Here is a 19,372-nt window from a genome sequence, read left to right on the forward strand (position 1 = left end):
GAGAAGATCGGGGAGAAGATTGGGGAGGGTCGTGGAGAAGATCGTGGAGAAGATCGTGGAGAAGATCGGGGAGAAGATCGGGGAGGGTCGTGGAGAAGATCGTGGAGAAGATCGGGGAGAAGATCGGGGAGAAGATCGGGGAGGGTCGTGGAGAAGATCGTGGAGAAGATCGGGGAGGGTCGTGGAGAAGATCGTGGAGAAGATCGGGGAGGGTCGTGGAGAAGATCGGGGAGAAGATCGTGGAGAAGATTGGGGAGGGTCGTGGAGAAGATCGGGGAGAAGATCGGGGAGAAGATCGTGGAGAAGATCGGGGAGGGTCGCGGAGAAGATCGGGGAGAAGATCGTGGAGAAGATCGGGGAGAAGATCGGGGAGGGTCGCGGAGAAGATCGGGGAGAAGATCGTGGAGAAGATCGGGGAGAAGATCGGGGAGAAGATCGGGGAGGGTCGTGGAGAAGATTGTGGAGAAGATCGGGGAGGGTCGCGGAGAAGATCGGGGAGGGTCGTGGAGAAGATCGGGGAGAAGATCGGGGAGAAGATCGGGGAGAAGATCGGGGAGGGTCGTGGAGAAGATCGTGGAGAAGATCGGGGAGGGTCGCGGAGAAGATCGGGGAGGGTCGTGGAGAAGATCGGGGAGAAGATCGGGGAGGGTCGCGGAGAAGATCGTGGAGAAGATCGGGGAGGGTCGCGGAGAAGATCGGGGAGAAGATCGGGGAGAAGATCGTGGAGAAGATCGGGGAGAAGATCGTGGAGAAGATCGGGGAGAAGATCGGGGGGGGTCGCGGAGAAGATCGGGGAGAAGATCGGGGAGAAGATCGGGGAGGGTCGTGGAGAAGATCGTGGAGAAGTTCGGGGAGGGTCGCGGAGAAGATCGGGGAGAAGATCGTGGAGAAGATCGGGGAGAAGATCGGGGAGAAGATCGGGGAGGGTCGCGGAGTAGATCATGGGGCCGCGGAGAAGATCGGGGAGAAGATCGGGGGGGTCGCGGAGAAGATCGGGGAGAAGATCGGGGAGAAGATCGGGGAGGGTCGTGGAGAAGATCGGGGAGAAGATCGGGGAGAAGATCGGGGAGAAGATCGGGGAGGGTCGTGGAGAACATTGGGGAGAAGATCGGGGAGGGTCGTGGAAAAGATCGGGGAGAAGATCGGGGAGAAGATCGGGGAGAAGATCGGGGAGAAGATCGTGGAGAAGATCGGGGAGAAGATCGTGGAGAAGATCGGGGAGAAAATCGGGGGGGGCCGTGGAGAAGATCGGGGAGAAGATCGGGGAGGGCCGTGGAGAAGATCGGGGAGAAGATCGGGGAGAAGATCGTGGAGAAGATCGGGGAGAAGATCGTGGAGAAGATCGGGGAGAAGATCGGGGAGAAGATCGGGGAGGGTCGTGGAGAAGATCGGGGAGAAGATCGGGGAGGGTCGTGGAGAAGATCGTGGAGAAGATCGGGGAGAAGATCGGGTGAAGATCGGGGAGGGTCGTGGAGAAGATCGGGGAGAAGATCGTGGAGAAGATCGGGGAGAAGATCGGGGAGGGTCATGGAGAAGATCGGGGAGAAGATCGGGGAGAAGATCGGGGAGAAGATCGGGGAGGGTCGTGGAGAAGATCGGGGAGAAGATCGGGGAGAAGATCGGGGAGAAGATCGGGGAGAAGATCGGGGGGGGCCGTGGAGAAGATCGGGGAGAAGATCGGGGAGAAGATCGGGGAGAAGATCGGGGAGGGTCGTGGAGAAGATCGTGGAGAAGATCGGGGAGGGTCGTGGAGAAGATCGTGGAGAAGATCGGGGAGAAGATCGTGGAGAAGATCGGGGAGGGTCGTGGAGAAGATCGGGGAGAAGATCGGGGAGAAGATCGTGGAGAAGATCGGGGAGAAGATCGGGGAGAAGATCGGGGAGGGTCGCGGAGAAGATCGGGGAGGGTCGTGGAGAAGATCGGGGAGAAGATCGGGGAGAAGATCGGGGAGAAGATCGGGGAGAAGATCGGGGAGGGTCGTGGAGAAGATCGTGGAGAAGATCGGGGAGGGTCGCGGAGAAGATCGGGGAGGGTCGTGGAGAAGATCGGGGAGAAGATCGGGGAGGGTCGCGGAGAAGATCGGGGAGGGTCGTGGAGAAGATCGGGGAGAAGATCGGGGAGGGTCGCGGAGAAGATCGGGGAGAAGATCGGGGAGAAGATCGTGGAGAAGATCGGGGAGAAGATCGTGGAGAAGATCGGGGAGAAGATCGGGGAGAAGATCGGGGAGGGTCGTGGAGAAGATCGTGGAGAAGTTCGGGGAGGGTCGCGGAGAAGATCGGGGAGAAGATCGGGCAGGGTCGCGGAGAAGATCGGGGAGAAGATCGGGGAGAAGATCGTGGAGAAGATCGGGGAGGGTCGCGGAGAAGATCGGGGAGAAGATCGGGGAGAAGATCGTGGAGAAGATCGGGGAGAAGATCGTGGAGAAGATCGGGGAGAAGATCGGGGAGAAGATCGGGGAGAAGTTCGGGGAGGGTCGCGGAGAAGATCGGGGAGAAGATCGGGGAGAAGATCGTGGAGAAGATCGGGGAGAAGATCGGGGAGAAGATCGGGGGGGGTCGCGGAGAAGATCGGGGAGGGTCGCGGAGAAGATCGTGGAGAAGATCGGGGAGAAGATCGGGGAGAAGATCGGGGAGAAGATCGGGGAGAAGATCGGGGAGGGTCGTGGAGAAGATCGGGGAGAAGATCGGGGAGAAGATCGGGGAGGGTCGTGGAGAAGATCGGGGAGAAGATCGGGGAGAAGATCGGGGAGGGTCGTGGAGAAGATCGGGGAGAAGATCGGGGAGAAGATCGGGGAGGATCGCGGAGAAGATCGGGGAGGGTCGTGGAGAAGATCGGGGAGAAGATCGGGGAGAAGATCGGGGAGGGTCGCGGAGAAGATCGGGGAGGGTCGCGGAGAAGATCGTGGAGAAGATCGGGGAGAAGATCGGGGAGGGTCGTGGAGAAGATCGTGGAGAAGATCGGGGAGAAGATCGGGGAGAAGATCGGGGGGCTGGGGAGAAGATCGAGGGGGCCGGGGAGAAGATTGGGGGTCCGTGGAGAAGATCGGGGGGCCGGGGAGAAGATCAGGGGGGCCGGGGTGTCTGCTGTCCATATGCAGACGAACCTGCCTGGATTAAACCCAGAACTGGGCGAGTTGGACCCGGGATGAGGTCCCACTCCAAAAAGCTGTTATTTTAACCTCCCACCTGCCCCCAGCCCACCTGCTCTTGGGGTTAAAATTTACCCCCATGATGTCTGTTGCGGTTGGAGTTTGATAAGCATCAAAGAGCCAAACACCTATTGGTGGTCGGTGATTTCCACCCACTGGCACCATGTGTCTCTGCCACCCACCCGGATAGGGCATTTGCTTAAAGTGTGTGCGAATCCACCCCAGTATCGATGCACTTGCCAGACCCAATCCAGGAAGTTAGAGTGGGGACTGGCTACAAAGTTACTGGCTCAGTGGTAGCACTCTCGTCTCTGAGTCAGACAGTTGTGGGTTTAAGTCCCACCCCAGAACCTGGGGTATGTAATCCACGCTAACACTCCAGTGCATTACCGAGGGAGTGTTGCACTGATGGAGGTGCCATGTTTAGGATGAGATGTTAAAACCGAGACCCTGTTTGCTCTCTCGGGTGGACGTAAAAGATCCCAGAACACGATTACAAAGAAGAGCAGCGGAGTTCTTCCTGGCCAATATTTATCCCTCAACCAACATCTAGAGCAGATTATCTGGTCATTATCATATTGCTGTTTGTGGGACCTTGCTGTGCACAAATTGTCTCTGTCTTTCCTTTTCTTTATGACTGCCTCACTTAAGATTTTAAATGAGGAGAAGGAGCCTGAAGATGGGAAAGCAGGAGTGGTGCGGGGAGTGCAGTCAAGGGCAAGTGACCTGATGGTGAGCTCACGGTATTTGAGCAATGAGGAGAGCCTGAGATTGATAACTCTGGAGGGAGGGAAGTCTGAGGAGAGATATTATTTAAGTATTCAAGATCCTTAAGGGAATAGATAAATTGGCCCTGATAACATGTTTGAGATTGTTATAAACTCTAAAACGAGCAGTCACAGGCTCAAGCTTAGAATACGGAAGGTGCCTACACTAATTAGATGAAACTACTTTATGGAGAGGGTGGTGAATGTGTGGAACAGACTGCAGAGGGAGGCAATGGTTCAGCTAGTGTGAAAAATATTACGGGTGAATGAGAACAAAATTTGAGGAAGAGGGTGAATGAGAGGTATTAGTTTTTATGACCAGCCAGTTGCAATCCAGAGCCTTTTCGAGTCCTGCACATACCTATTTTCCTTTCTAAATTCTTCACTGAGTGTTGTGATGGAAACAACACGTTGGAACTCCATCAGCAATAGGACCAATGAAAGTCCAGTCTCGATCAGTTCATCAAGCAATATAATTCCTTCATGTAGCTCACAGATTGAACAAAAAGTTACCACTAGTCTTAGTCCTTCATTGCTGATCTACCCCCATTGCTGATCTACTCCATTGCTGATCTAGTACATTGCTGATCTAATCCATTGCTGATCTAATCCATTGCTGATCTAATCCATTGCTGATCTACTCCATTGCTGATCTACTCCATTGCTGATCTACTCCATTGCTGATCTACTCCATTGCTGATCTACTCCATTGCTGATCTACTACATTGCTGATCTACTCCATTGCTGATCTACTCCATTGCTGATCTACTCCATTGCTGATCTACTACATTGCTGATCTACTCCATTGCTGATCTACTACATTGCTGATCTACTCCATTGCTGATCTACTCCATTGCTGATCTACTCCATTGCTGATCTACCCCCATTGCTGATCTACTCCATTGCTGATCTACTCCATTGCTGATCTACCTCCATTGCTGATCGACTCCATTGCTGATCTCCTCCATTGCTGATCTACTCCATTGCTGATTTCCTCCATTGCTGATCTACTCCATTGCTGATCGACCCCCATTGCTGATCTACTCCATTGCTGATCTACTCCATTGCTGATCTACCTCCATTGCTGATCTACCCCCATTGCTTATCTACTCCATTGCTGATCTACCCCCATTGCTGATCTACCTACATTGCTGATCTCCTCCATTGCTGATCTACTCCATTGCTGATCTACCTCAATTGCTGATCTACCCCCATTGCTTATCTACTCCATTGCTGATCTACCCCCATTGCTGATCTACCTACATTGCTGATCTCCTCCATTGCTGATCTACTCCATTGCTGATCTACCCCCATTGCTGATATACTCCATTGCTGATCTACCTCCATTGCTGATCTACTCCATTGCTGATCTACCCCCATTGCTGATCTACTCCATTGCTGATCTACCCCCATTGCTGACCTACCCCCATTGCTGATCTACTCCATTGCTGATCTACTCCATTGCTGATCTACTCCATTGCTGAACTACCCCCATTGTTAATCTACTCCATTGCTGATCTACTCCATTGCTGATCGACCCCCATTGCTGATCTACTCCATTGCTGATCTACTCCATTGCTGATCGACTCCATTGCTGATCTACCCCCATTGCTGATCTACCCCCATTGCTGATCTACCTCATTTGCTGATCTACCCCCATTGCTGATCTACCCCCATTGCAGATCTATTCCATTGCTGATCTAACTCCATTGCTGATCTACACCATTGCTGATCTACAACATTGCTGATCTCCTCCATTGCTGATCTACTTCATTGCAGATCTAGTCAATTGCTGATCTACCTCCATTGCAGATCTACTCCATTGCTGATCTACTCTATTGCTGATTTACTCCATTGCTGATCGAATCCAATGCTGAGCTACTCCATTGCTGATCTACTCCATTGCTGATCTACTCCATTGCTGATCTCCTCCATTGCTGAACTACTCCATTGCTGATCTACTCCATTGCTGATCTACTCCATTGCTGATCTACCTCCATTGCAGATCTACTCCATTGCTGATCTACCTCCATTGCTGATCTACTCCATTGCTGATCTCCTCCATTGCTGATCTAATCCATTGCTGATCTACTCCATTGCTGATCTACTCCATTGCTGATCTACCTCCATTGCTGATCTACCTCCATTGCTGATCTACTCCATTGCTGATCTACCTCCATTGCAGATCTACTCCATTGCTGATCTACCTCCATTGCTGATCTACTCCATTGCTGATCTCCTCCATTGCTGATCTACTCCATTGCTGATCTCCTCCATTGCTGATCTACTCCATTGCTGATCTCCTCCATTGCTGATCTCCTCCATTGCTGATCTCCTCCATTGCTGATCTACTCCATTGCTGATCTCCTCCATTGCTGATCTACCCCCATTGCTGATCTACTCCATTGCTGATCTCCTCCATTGTTGATCTACTCCATTGCTGATCTACTCCATTGCTGATCTACCTCCATTGCTGATCTACCTCCATTGCAGATCTACTCCATTGCTGATCTACCTCCATTGCTGATCTCCTCCATTGCTGATCTACTCCATTGCAGATCTACTCCATTGCTGATCGACCTCCGTTGCAGATCTACTCCATTGCTGATCTACTCCATTGCTGATCTACTCCATTGCTGATCGACCTCCATTGTTGATCGACGCCATTGCTGATCTACTTCATTGCTGATCTACTCCATTGCTGATCTACTCCATTGCTGATCTACCTCCATTGCTGATCTATCTCCATTGCTGATCTACTCCATTGCTGATCTACTCCATTGTTAATCTACTCCATTGCTGATCTACCTCAATTGTTGATGGACGCCATTGCTGATCTACTCGATTGCAGATCTACTCCATTGCTGATCGACCTCCATTGCAGATCTACTCCATTGCTGATCTACTCCATTGCTGATCTACTCCATTGCTGATCGAATCCATTGCTGATCTACTCGATTGCAGATCTACTCCATTGCTGATCGACCTCCATTGCAGATCTACTCCATTGCTGATCTACTCCATTGCTGATCTACTCCATTGCTGATCGACCTCCATTGTTGATCGACGCCATTGCTGATCTACTCCATTGCTGATCTACTCCATTGCTGATCTACTCCATTGCTGATCTACCTCCATTGCTGATCTATCTCCATTGCTGATCTACTCCATTGCTGATCTACACCATTGCTGATCTACTCCATTGCTGATCCACTCCATTGCTGATCTAACTCCATTGTTAATCTACTCCATTGCTGATCTACCTCAATTACTGATCTACTCCATTGCTGATCTACTCCATTGCTGATCTACTCCATTGCTGATCTCCTCCATTGCTGATCTACCCCCATTGCTGATCTACCTCCATTGCTGATCTCCACCATTGCTGATCTCCTCCATTGCTGATCGACCTCCATTGCTGATCTACTCCATTGCTGATCTACTCCATTGCTGATCTACCCCCATTGCTGATCTCCTCCATTGCTGATCTACTACATTGCTGATCTACTCCATTGCTGAACTACTCCATTGAGGATCTACCTCCATTGCTGATCTACTCCATTGCTGATCTACTCCATTGCTGATCTACTCCATTGATGATCTACTCCATTGCTGATCTACCCCCATTGCTGATCTCCTCCATTGCTGATCTACTACATTGCTGATCTACTCCATTGCTGAACTACTCCATTGCTGATCTACTCCATTGCTGATCAACTCCATTGCTGATCTACTCCATTGCTGATCGACTCCATTGCTGATCTACTCCATTGCTGATCTACCCCCATTGCTGATCTACCTCCATTGCTGATCTGCTCCATTGCTGATCGAATCCATTGCTGATCTACTCCATTGCTGATCTACTCCATTGCTGATCTACTCCATTGCTGATCTACCCCCATTGCTGATCTACTCCATTGCTGATCTACTCCATTGCTGATCTACTCCATTGCTGATCTACTCCATTGCTGATTGAATCCATTGCTGATCTACTCAATTGCTGATCTATTGCATTGCTTATCTACTCCATTGCTGATTGAATCCATTGCTGATCTACTCCATTGCTGATCTACCCCCATTGCTGATCTACTCCATTGCTGATTGAATCCATTGCTGATCTCCTCCATTGCTGATCTACTCCATTGCTGATCTGCTCCATTGCTGATCTACTCCATTCCTGATCTACTCCATTGCTGATCTACTTCATTGCTGATGTACTTCATTGCTGATCTGCTCCATTGCTGATCTGCTCCATTGCTGATCAACTCCATTCCTGATCTGCTCCATTGCTGATGTACCCCCATTGCTGATCTACCTCCATTGCGGATCTACCTCCATTGCTGATCTACTCCAATGCTGATCTACCTCCATTGCTGATCTACCCCCATTGCTGATCTCCTCCATTGCTGATCTACTCCATTGCTGATCTACTCCATTGCTGATCTACTCCATTGCTGATCTACTCCATTGTTAATCTACTCCATTGCTGATCTACCTCCATTGTTGATCGACGCCATTGATGATCTACTCCATTGCTGATCTACTCCATTGATGATCTACTCCATTGCTGATCCACTCCATTGCTGATCTAACTCCATTGTTAATCTACTCCATTGCTGATCTACCTCAATTACTGATCTACTCCATTGCTGATCTAATCCATTGCTGATATACTCCATTGCTGATCTACTCCATTGCTGATCTACTCCATTGCTGATCTCCTCCATTGCTGATCTACCCCCATTGCTGATCTACCTCCATTGCTGATCTCCACCATTGCTGATCTCCTCCATTGCTGATCGACCTCCATTGCTGATCTACTCCATTGCTGATCTACTCCATTGCTGATCTACCCCCATTGCTGATCTCCTCCATTGCTGATCTACTACATTGCTGATCTACTCCATTGCTGAACTACTCCATTGCTGATCTACCTCCATTGCTGATCTACTCCATTGCTGATCTACACCATTGCTGATCTACTCCATTGATGATCTACTCCATTGCTGATCTACCCCCATTGCTGATCTCCTCCATTGCTTATCTACTACATTGCTGATCTACTCCATTGCTGAACTACTCCATTGCTGATCTACTGCATTGCTGATCTACTCCATTGCTGATCTACTCCATTGCTGATCGACTCCATTGCTGATCTACTCCATTGCTGATCTACCCCCATTGCTGATCTACCTCCATTGCTGATCTGCTCCATTGCTGATCGAATCCATTGCTGATCGACTCCATTGCTGATCTACTCCATTGCTGATCTACTCCATTGCTGATCTACTCCATTGCTGATCTACTCCATTGCTGATCTACTCCATTGCTGATCTACTCCATTGCTGATTGAATCCATTGCTGATCTACTCCATTGCTGATCTATTCCATTGCTGATCTACTCCATTGCTGATTGAATCCATTGCTGATCTACTCCATTGCTGATCTACCCCCATTGCTGATCTACTCCATTGCTGATTGAATCCATTGCTGATCTCCACCATTGCTGATCTACTCCATTGCTGATTGAATCCATTGCTGATCTACTCCATTGCTGATCTACTCCATTGTTAATCTACTCCATTGATGATCTACTCCATTGCTGATCTGCTCCATTGCTGATCTGCTCCATTGCTGATCTACACCATTCCTGATCTACTCCATTGCTGATCTACTTCATTGCTGATCTACTTCATTGCTGATCTGCTCCATTGCTGATCTGCTCCATTGCTGATCTTCTCCATTCCTGATCTGCTCCATTGCTGATGTACCCCCATTGCTGATCTACCTCCATTGCTGATCTACTCCAATGCTGATCTACCTCCATTGCTGATCTACCCCCATTGCTGATCTCCTCCATTGCTGATCTACTCCATTGCTGATCTACTCCATTGCTGATCTACTCCATTGCTGATCTACCCCCATTGCTGATCTACTCCATTGCTGATCTGCTCCATTGTTAATCTACTCCATTGCTGATCTACCTCCATTGTTGATCGAGGCCATTGCTGATCTACTCCATTGCTGATCTACTCCATTGATGATCTACTCCAATGCTGATCCACTCCATTGCTGATCTAACTCCATTGTTAATCTACTCCATTGCTGATCTACCTCAATTACTGATCTACTCCATTGCTGATCTAATCCATTGCTGATCTACTCCATTGCTGATCTACTCCATTGCTGATCTCCTCCATTGCTGATCTACCCCCATTGCTGATCTACCTCCATTGCTGATCTCCACCATTGCTGATCTCCTCCATTGCTGATCGACCTCCATTGCTGATCTACTCCATTGCTGATCTACTCCATTGCTGATCTACCCCCATTGCTGATCTCCTCCATTGCTGATCTACTACATTGCTGATCTACTCCATTGCTGAACTACTCCATTGCTGATCTACCTCCATTGCTGATCTACTCCATTGCTGATCTACTCCATTGCTGATCTACTCCATTGATGATCTACTCCATTGCTGATCTACCCCCATTGCTGATCTCCTCCATTGCTGATCTACTACATTGCTGATCTACTCCATTGCTGAACTACTCCATTGCTGATCTACCTCCATTGCTGATCTACTCCATTGCTGATCTACTCCACTGCTGATCTACTCCATTGCTGATCGACTCCATTGCTGATCTACTCCATTGCTGATCTACCCCCATTGCTGATCTACCTCCATTGCTGATCTGCTCCATTGCTGATCGACTCCATTGCTGATCGACTCCATTGCTGATCTACTCCATTGCTGATCTACTCCATTGCTGATCTACTCCATTGCTGATCTACTCCATTGCTGATTGAATCCATTGCTGATCTACTCCATTGCTGATCTATTCCATTGCTGATCTACTCCATTGCTGATTGAATCCATTGCTGATCTACTCCATTGCTGATCTACCCCCATTGCTGATCTACTCCATTGCTGATTGAATCCATTGCTCACCTCCTCCATTGCTGATCTACTCCATTGCTGATTGAATCCATTGCTGATCTACTCCATTGCTGATCTACTCCATTGCTGATCTACCTCCATTGCTGATCTACCTCCATTGCTGATCTACCCCCATTGCTGATCTCCTCCATTGCTGATCTACTCCATTGCTGATCTACTCCATTGCTGATCTACTCCATTGCTGATCTACCCCCATTGCTGATCTACTCCATTGCTGATCTACTCCATTCCTGATCTTGTCCATTGCTGATCTACTCCATTGCTGATCTACTCCATTGCTGATCTACCCCCATTGCTGATCTACTCCATTGCTGATCTACTCCATTGCTGATCTACTCAATTGCTGATCTACTCCATTGCTGATCTACCCCCATTGCTGATCTACTCCATTGCTGATCTACTCCATTGCTGATCTACTCCATTGCTGATCTACTCCATTGCTGATCTACCTCCAAGAAGCTTGGTTTCCTCTTTAGTGCCAAAAGCTTTATTTTTTCTCAGCAACTTTTAACCTTCCATAAAACTCAAGCATGCCCAAGTCTTGAATCCTGCTCCCATATCTGGGAATGTTCTTCAGCAAATCCCTTCTGTTCCCAGATCAGATGCAACAAGAATCTTACTGTCTATTGGTGACCCTTTTCTCATTTCTAGCCTCCAATCTCTCTCCACCACTGCCTTTTTTGTCCTCATATTTAGTTGCTCCACCAAATGCTCCTCTTTTGCTCTCCTTAAACTGCAAATATCCTGTCCTACACACCCTTCCTCTGTTGAAATCAGAACTCATTGCACTGTCTCTTTTTCTAAATCAATCTTTCTCGGGCCTCAAAACTGTGGAACTCCACAACTCCCTCAGGTCTTTTTCTCCGACAATCCTCAGGCTTTTAAAACGCACGGCTGGCGTCCATTAAACAATCCCTTCTACCTGATTTATCTCATGGTTTTCCTCCTTTACGGCCTGCACGACAGACCTTGGCCCCTGCATCTTTTTCCAAGAGTGATCCAGAATCAACAGTTTGCTTTAATTAGCCCAGTGATTCTGACTGAATGGACTCTCTCATAGACTGGGAAAGAGCTGCCAGAGCTGTGAAAGACAAAAACTATTCAGGTCTCCCCTGCACCTTGACTGAAAGCTCCCCGTCATTTCAACGGTGGAGCTCGGGTCTGGCCCAGGCTTGAAGGAGGGAAAGGCTAGTTTTCCTGCTGACTTTGAAAATGAGTGAAATGGGTCTGGTGCAGTCTTTCCAATTCCCACTCCTCATTTGCTCATTGTTTTGTTCATACACTATTCTGATGTGGATCAACATTCCTTTTCTTAACCAGGTGAATGTTCCCCAGAGTGAGCTGCCTGAGAGCACTGACAGGCATACCTCAGCTTTTGGTGATCTCTCTAGCCATTCAATGACTGAACAACAGGCACAACGTTACAATCCCATGAAAAGCACTCACCAGATTGTGGCATGGTTCGAAGACGTCATTGTGAATTATGTGGCACTGTTTCTCTGCCCAGGACAGACGATATGGGTTTAGGTCACATGGATGGACAATTTCAGTTACATCTTGACATAAAGGATCTTCCTTCCAAGTATTTGCAAATTCTAATGCATTGGAGGCTAAGTATTGGCTCCGAGTTATGAAATCATCACCGATGTCACCATTGAAATTACCGCAGAGTCCACAAAGTGAAAGCTGATGACATGCAAAAATATTATCATTTTTTGTGTAAGCATATTTCTCAGTACCTCATACCTTCCGAGACCTCTCCGTCCTTCTCTGACAACTACGCTGATGTTACTGTCTATTCCTCCATCACTCCATGTAGAGTAATCTGACATCCACACAGTGACTCCCCACAGCAACACAGGCAAGACACAGGAATGTAGCAGCAGTGAATCTGTAGGCTACTGATTACAGGACAGCATGTACTGGTGACCCATCACCCCAGGGACTGTACTGGTGACCCATCACCCCAGGGACTGTACTGGTGACCCATCACCCCAGGGACTGTACTGGTGACCCATCACCCCATAGACTGTACTGGTGACCCATCACCCCAGGGACTGTACTGGTGACCCATCACCCCAGGGAATGTAAAGGTGACCCATCACCCCAGAGACTGTACTGGTGACCCATCACCCCGGGGAATGTAAAGGTGACCCATCATCCCAGAGAATGTAAATGTGACCCATCACCCCAGGGACTGTACTGGTGACCCATCACCCCAGGGATTGTACTGGTGACCCATCACCGCAGAGACTGTACTGGTGACCCATCACCCCAGAGACTGTACTGGTGACCCATCACCCCAGAGACTGTACTGGTGACCCATCACCCCAGGGACTGTACTGGTGACCCATCACCCCAGAGACTGTACTGGTGACCCATCACCACAGGGAATGTACTGGTGACCCATCACCACAGGGAATGTACTGGTGATCCATCACCCCAGGGAATGTAAAGGTGACCCATCACCCCAGGAAATGTAAAGGTGACCCATCACCCCAGAGACTGTACTGGTGACCCATCACCCCAGGGAATGTAAAGGTGACCCATCACCCCAGGGATTGTACTGGTGACCCATCACCCCAGAGACTGTACTGGTGACCCATCACCCCAGAGACTGTACTGGTGACCCATCACCCCAGAGACTGTACTGGTGACCCATCACCCCAGGGAATGTAAAGGTGACCCATCACCCCAGGGACTGTACTGGTGACACATCACCCCAGGGAATGTACTGGTGACCCATCACCCCAGAGACTGTACTGGTGACCCATCACCCCAGGGACTGTACTGGTGACCCATCACCCCAGGGACTGTACTGGTGACCCATCACCACAGGGACTGTACTGGTGACCCATCACCCCAGGGACTGTACTGGTGACCCATCACCCCAGGGACTGTACTGGTGACACATCACCCCAGGGAATGTACTGGTGACCCATCACCCCAGGGACTGTACTGGTGACCCATCACCCCAGGGACTGTACTGGTGACACATCACCCCAGGGAATGTACTGGTGACCCATCACCCCAGGGACTGTACAGGTGACCCATCACCCCAGAGACTGTACTGGTGACCCATCACCCCAGAGACTGTACTGGTGACCCATCACCCCAGGGAATGTAAAGGTGACCCATCACCCCAGGGACTGTACTGGTGACCCATCACCACAGGGAATGAAAAGGTGACCCATCACCCCAGGGACTGTACTGGTGACCCATCACCCCAGGGAATGTAAAGGTGACCCATCACCACAGGGAATGTACTGGTGACCCATCACCCCAGGGTATGTACTGGTGACCCATCACCCCAGGGACTGTACTGGTGACCCATCACCCCAGGGAATGTAAAGGTGACCCATCACCCCAGGGACTGTACTGGTGACCCATCATCCCAGAGACTGTACTGGTGACCAATCACCCCAGGGACTGTACTGGTGACCCATCACCCCAGAGACTGTACTGGTGACCCATCACCACAGGGAATGTACTGGTGACCCATCACCACAGGGAATGTAAAGGTGACCCATCACCCCAGGGACTGTACTGGTGACCCATCACCCCAGGGAATGTAAAGGTGACCCATCACCCCAGGAAATGTAAAGGTGACCCATCACCACAGGGAATGTAAAGGTGACCCATCACCACAGGGAATGTAAAGGTGACCCAACACCCCAGGGTATGTACTGGTGTCCCATCACCCCAGGGAATGTACTGGTGACCCATCACCCCAGGGAATGTACTGGTGACCCATCACCCCAGGGATTGTACTGGTGACCCATCACCACAGGGAATGTAAAGGTGACCCATCACCCCAGGGTATGTACTGGTGTCCCATCACCCCAGGGAATGTACTGGTGACCCATCACCACAGGGAATGTACTGGTGACCCATCACCCCAGGGAATGTAAAGGTGACCCATCACCCCAGAGACTGTACTGGTGACCCATCACCCCAGGGAATGTAAAGGTGACCCATCACCACAGGGAATGTAAAGGTGACCCATCACCCCAGGGACTGTACTGGTGACACATCACCCCAGAGACTGTACTGGTGACCCATCACCCCAGGGAATGTAAAGGTGACCCATCACCCCAGGGACTGTACTGGTGACCCATCATCCCAGAGACTGTACTGGTGACCCATCACCCCAGAGACTGTACTGGTGACCCATCACCCCAGGGACTGTACTGGTGACCCATCACCACAGGGAATGTAAAGGTGACCCATCACCCCAGAGACTGTACTGGTGACCCATCACCCCAGAGACTGTACTGGTGACCCATCACCCCAGGGAATGTAAAGGTGACCCATCACCCCAGGGCATGTACTGGTGACCCATCACCCCAGGGAATGTAAAGGTGACCCAACACCCCAGGGCATGTACTGGTGAACCATCACCCCAGGGCATGTACTGGTGACCCAACACCCCAGGGCATGTACTGGTGACCAATCGCCACAGGGAATGGACTGGTGACCCATCATCCCAGGGACTGTACTGGTGACCCACCACCCCAGGGAATGTACAGGTGACCAATCGCCACAGGGAATGGACTGGTGACCCATCACCCCAGGGCATGTACTGGTGACCCATCACCCCAGGAATTCTACTGGTGACCCATCACCCCAGGAAATGTACTGGTGACCCATCACCCCAGGGAATGTACAGGTGACCCATCACCCCAGGGATTGTACTGGTGACCCATTATCCCAGGAATTGTACTGGTGACCCATCTCCCGAGGGACTGTACTGGTGACCCTTCACCCAAGGGACTGTCCTGGTGACCCAGCACCCCAGGAACTGTACTGGTGACCCATCACCCCAGGGGTCGTACTGGTGACCCATCACCCCAGGTAATGTACTGGAGACCCATCACCCCAGGGAATTTACAGGTGACCCATCACCCCAGGGACTGCATGTAGGGTAATGTCAGATATTATAGAGATTACATTTAGGGTGATGTCGGATATTATCGAGATTATATTTAGGGTAATGTGAGATATTATAGAGATTACATTTAGGGTAATGTGAGATATTATAGAGATTACATTTCGGGTAATGTCGTTTTATTTTATTCGTTCATGGGATGTGGGCGTCGTTGGCGAGGCCGGCATTTATTGCCCATCCCTAATTGCCCTTGAGAAGGTGGTGGTGAGCCGCCTTCTTGAACCGCTGCAGTCCGTGTGGTGACGGTTCTCCCACAGTGCTGTTAGGAAGGGAGTTCCAGGATTTTGACCCAGCGACGATGAAGGAACGGTGATATACTTCCAAGTCGGGATGGTGTGTGACCCCAGGGAAAGTACTGGTGACCCATCACCCCAGGGAATGTACTGGTGACCCATCACCCCAGGAACTGTACTCGTGACCCATCATCCCAGGGACTGTACTGGTGACCCTTCACCCCAGAGACTGTACTGGTGACCCATCACCCCAGGGAATGTACTGGTGACCCATCACCCCAGGGACTGTACAGGTGACCCATCACCCCAGGGACTGTACTCGTGACCCATCATCCCAGGGACTGTACTGGTGACCCTTCACACCAGGGAATGTACTGGTGACCCATCACCCCAGGGAATGTACTGGTGACCCATCACCCGAGGGACTGTACAGGTGAGCCATCACCCCAGGGACTGTACTCGTGACCCATCATCCCAGGGACTGTACTGGTGACCCATCACCCCATGGAACGTACTGGTGACCCATCACCCCAGGGGCTGTACTGGTGACCCATCAGCCCAGGTAATGTACTGGTGACCCATCACCCCAGGGAATTTACTGGTGACCCATCACCCCAGGGCATGTACTGGTGACCCATCACCCCAGGGAATTTACAGGTGACCCATCACCCCATGGTATTTACACGTGACCCATCACCCCAGGGCATGTACTGGTGCCCCATCACCCCAGGGATTGTACTGGTGACCCATCACCCCAGGGACTACATGTTGCACAGATTACATTTAGGGTAATGTCAGATATTATGGAGATTACCTTTCGGCTAATGTCGGATTTTATCGAGATTACATTTAGGGTAATGTGGGATATTATAGAGTTTACATTTAGGGTAATGTGGGATATGATAGAGATTGCATTTGGGTAATGTGGGATATTATCGAGATTACATTTAGGGTAATGTCGGATATTTTTCGAGATTACATTTAGGGTAATGTCAGATATGATAGAGATTACATTTAGGGTAATGTGGGATATTATAGAGTTTACATTTCGGGGAATGTCGGATATTATTGAGATTACATTTCGGGTAATGTCGGATATTATAGAGATTACATTGAGGGTAATGTCAGATATGATAGAGATTGCATTTAGGGTAATGTGGGATATTATAGAGTTTACATTTAGGGTAATGTCGGATATTATCAAGAGTACATTTAGGGGAATGTCAGATATGATAGAGATTGCATTTAGGGTAATGTGGGATATGATAGAGATTACATTTCGGGTAATGTGGGATAATATCGAGATTACATTTCGGGTAATGTCGGATATTATCAAGATTACATTTAGGGTAATGTGGGATATTATCGAGATTACATTTAGGGTAATGTGAGATATTATAGAGATTACATTTAGGGTAATGTGGGATATTATCGAGATTACATTTCGGGTAATGTCGGATATTATAGAGATTACATTTCGGGTAATGTGGGATATTATCGAGAATGCATTTAGGGTAATGTCAGATATGATAGAGATTGCATTTAGGGTAATGTCGGATATTATAGAGATTACATTTCGGGTAATGTGGGATATTATAGAGATTACATTTAGGGTAATGTGGGATATTATAGAGATTGCATTTAGGGTAATGTGGGATATGATAGAGATTGCATTTAGGGTAATGTGGGATATTATGGAGATTACATTTAGGGTAATGTGGGATATTATCGAGATTACATTTAGGGTAATGTCGGATATTATCAAGATTACATTTAGGGTAATGTGGGATATTATAGAGATTACATTTAGGGTAATGTCGGATATTTTTCGAGATTACATTTTGGGTAATGTGGGATATTATGGAGATTACATTTTGGGTAATGTGGGATATTATGGAGATTACATTTAGGGTAATGTGGGATATTATCGAGATTACATTTAGGGTAATGTGGGATATTATCGAGATTACATTTAGGGTAATGTGAGATATTATAGAGATTACATTTAGGGTAATGTCGGATATTTTTCGAGATTACATTTAGGGTAATGTGGGATATTATAGAGATTACATTTAGGGTAATGTCGGATATTTTTCGAGATTACATTTTGGGTAATGTGGGATATTATGGAGATTACATTTAGGGTAATGTGGGATATTATGGAGATTACATTTAGGGTAATGTGGGATATTATCAAGATTACATTGAGGGTAATGTGAGATATTATGGAGATTACATTATGGGTAATGTGGGATATTATGGAGATTACATTTAGGGTAATGTGGGATATTATCGAGATTACATTTAGGGTAATGTGGGATATTATCAAGATTACATTGAGGGTAATGTGAGATATTATAGAGATTACATTTAGGGTAATGTTGGATATTTTTCGAGATTACATTTAGGGTAATGTCGGATATTATTGAGATTACATTTCGGGTAATGTCGGATATTATGGAGATTACATTTAGGGTAATGTGGGATATTATCGAGATTACATTTAGGGTAATGTCGGATATTATCAAGATTACATTTAGGGTAATGTGGGATATTATAGAGATTACATTTAGGGTAATGTCGGATATTTTTCGAGATTACATTTTGGGTAATGTGGGATATTATGGAGATTACATTTTGGGTAATGTGGGATATTATGGAGATTACATTTAGGGTAATGTGGGATATTATCGAGATTACATTTAGGGTAATGTGGGATATTATCGAGATTACATTTAGGGTAATGTGAGATATTATAGAGATTACATTTAGGGTAATGTCGGATATTTTTCGAGATTACATTTAGGGTAATGTGGGATATTATAGAGATTACATTTAGGGTAATGTCGGATATTTTTCGAGATTACATTTTGGGTAATGTGGGATATTATGGAGATTACATTTAGGGTAATGTGGGATATTATCGAGATTACATTTAGGGTAATGTGGGATATTATCAAGATTACATTGAGGGTAATGTGAGATATTATGGAGATTACATTATGGGTAATGTGGGATATTATGGAGATTACATTTAGGGTAATGTGGGATATTATCGAGATTACATTTAGGGTAATGTGGGATATTATCAAGATTACATTGAGGGTAATGTGAGATATTATAGAGATTACATTTAGGGTAATGTTGGATATTTTTCGAGATTACATTTAGGGTAATGTCGGATATTATTGAGATTACATTTCGGGTAATGTCGGATATTATAGAGATTACATTTCGGGTAATGTGGGATATTATCGAGATTACATTTAGGGTAATGTGGGATATTATCGAGATTATATTTAGGTTAATGTCGG

General features: G+C 48.0%; 1 protein-coding gene across 1 annotated transcript in view; it reads right to left on the reverse strand.

Moving 5' to 3' along the window:
* The window catches only part of LOC137328116 (mucin-6-like), a 553,886-nt gene that overhangs the window by 94,951 nt on the left and 439,563 nt on the right, over nucleotides 1-19,372 (reverse strand). The window contains exon 29 of the mRNA XM_067994296.1: nucleotides 12,324-12,563. Within this exon, the coding sequence (XP_067850397.1) occupies nucleotides 12,324-12,563 (240 nt within the window). The remainder of the gene's footprint in view (nucleotides 1-12,323; nucleotides 12,564-19,372) is intronic.

The sequence above is a fragment of the Heptranchias perlo genome, chromosome 12 (genome assembly GCF_035084215.1).
Source record: "Heptranchias perlo isolate sHepPer1 chromosome 12, sHepPer1.hap1, whole genome shotgun sequence".
Taxonomy (NCBI): Eukaryota; Metazoa; Chordata; class Chondrichthyes; order Hexanchiformes; family Hexanchidae; genus Heptranchias; species Heptranchias perlo.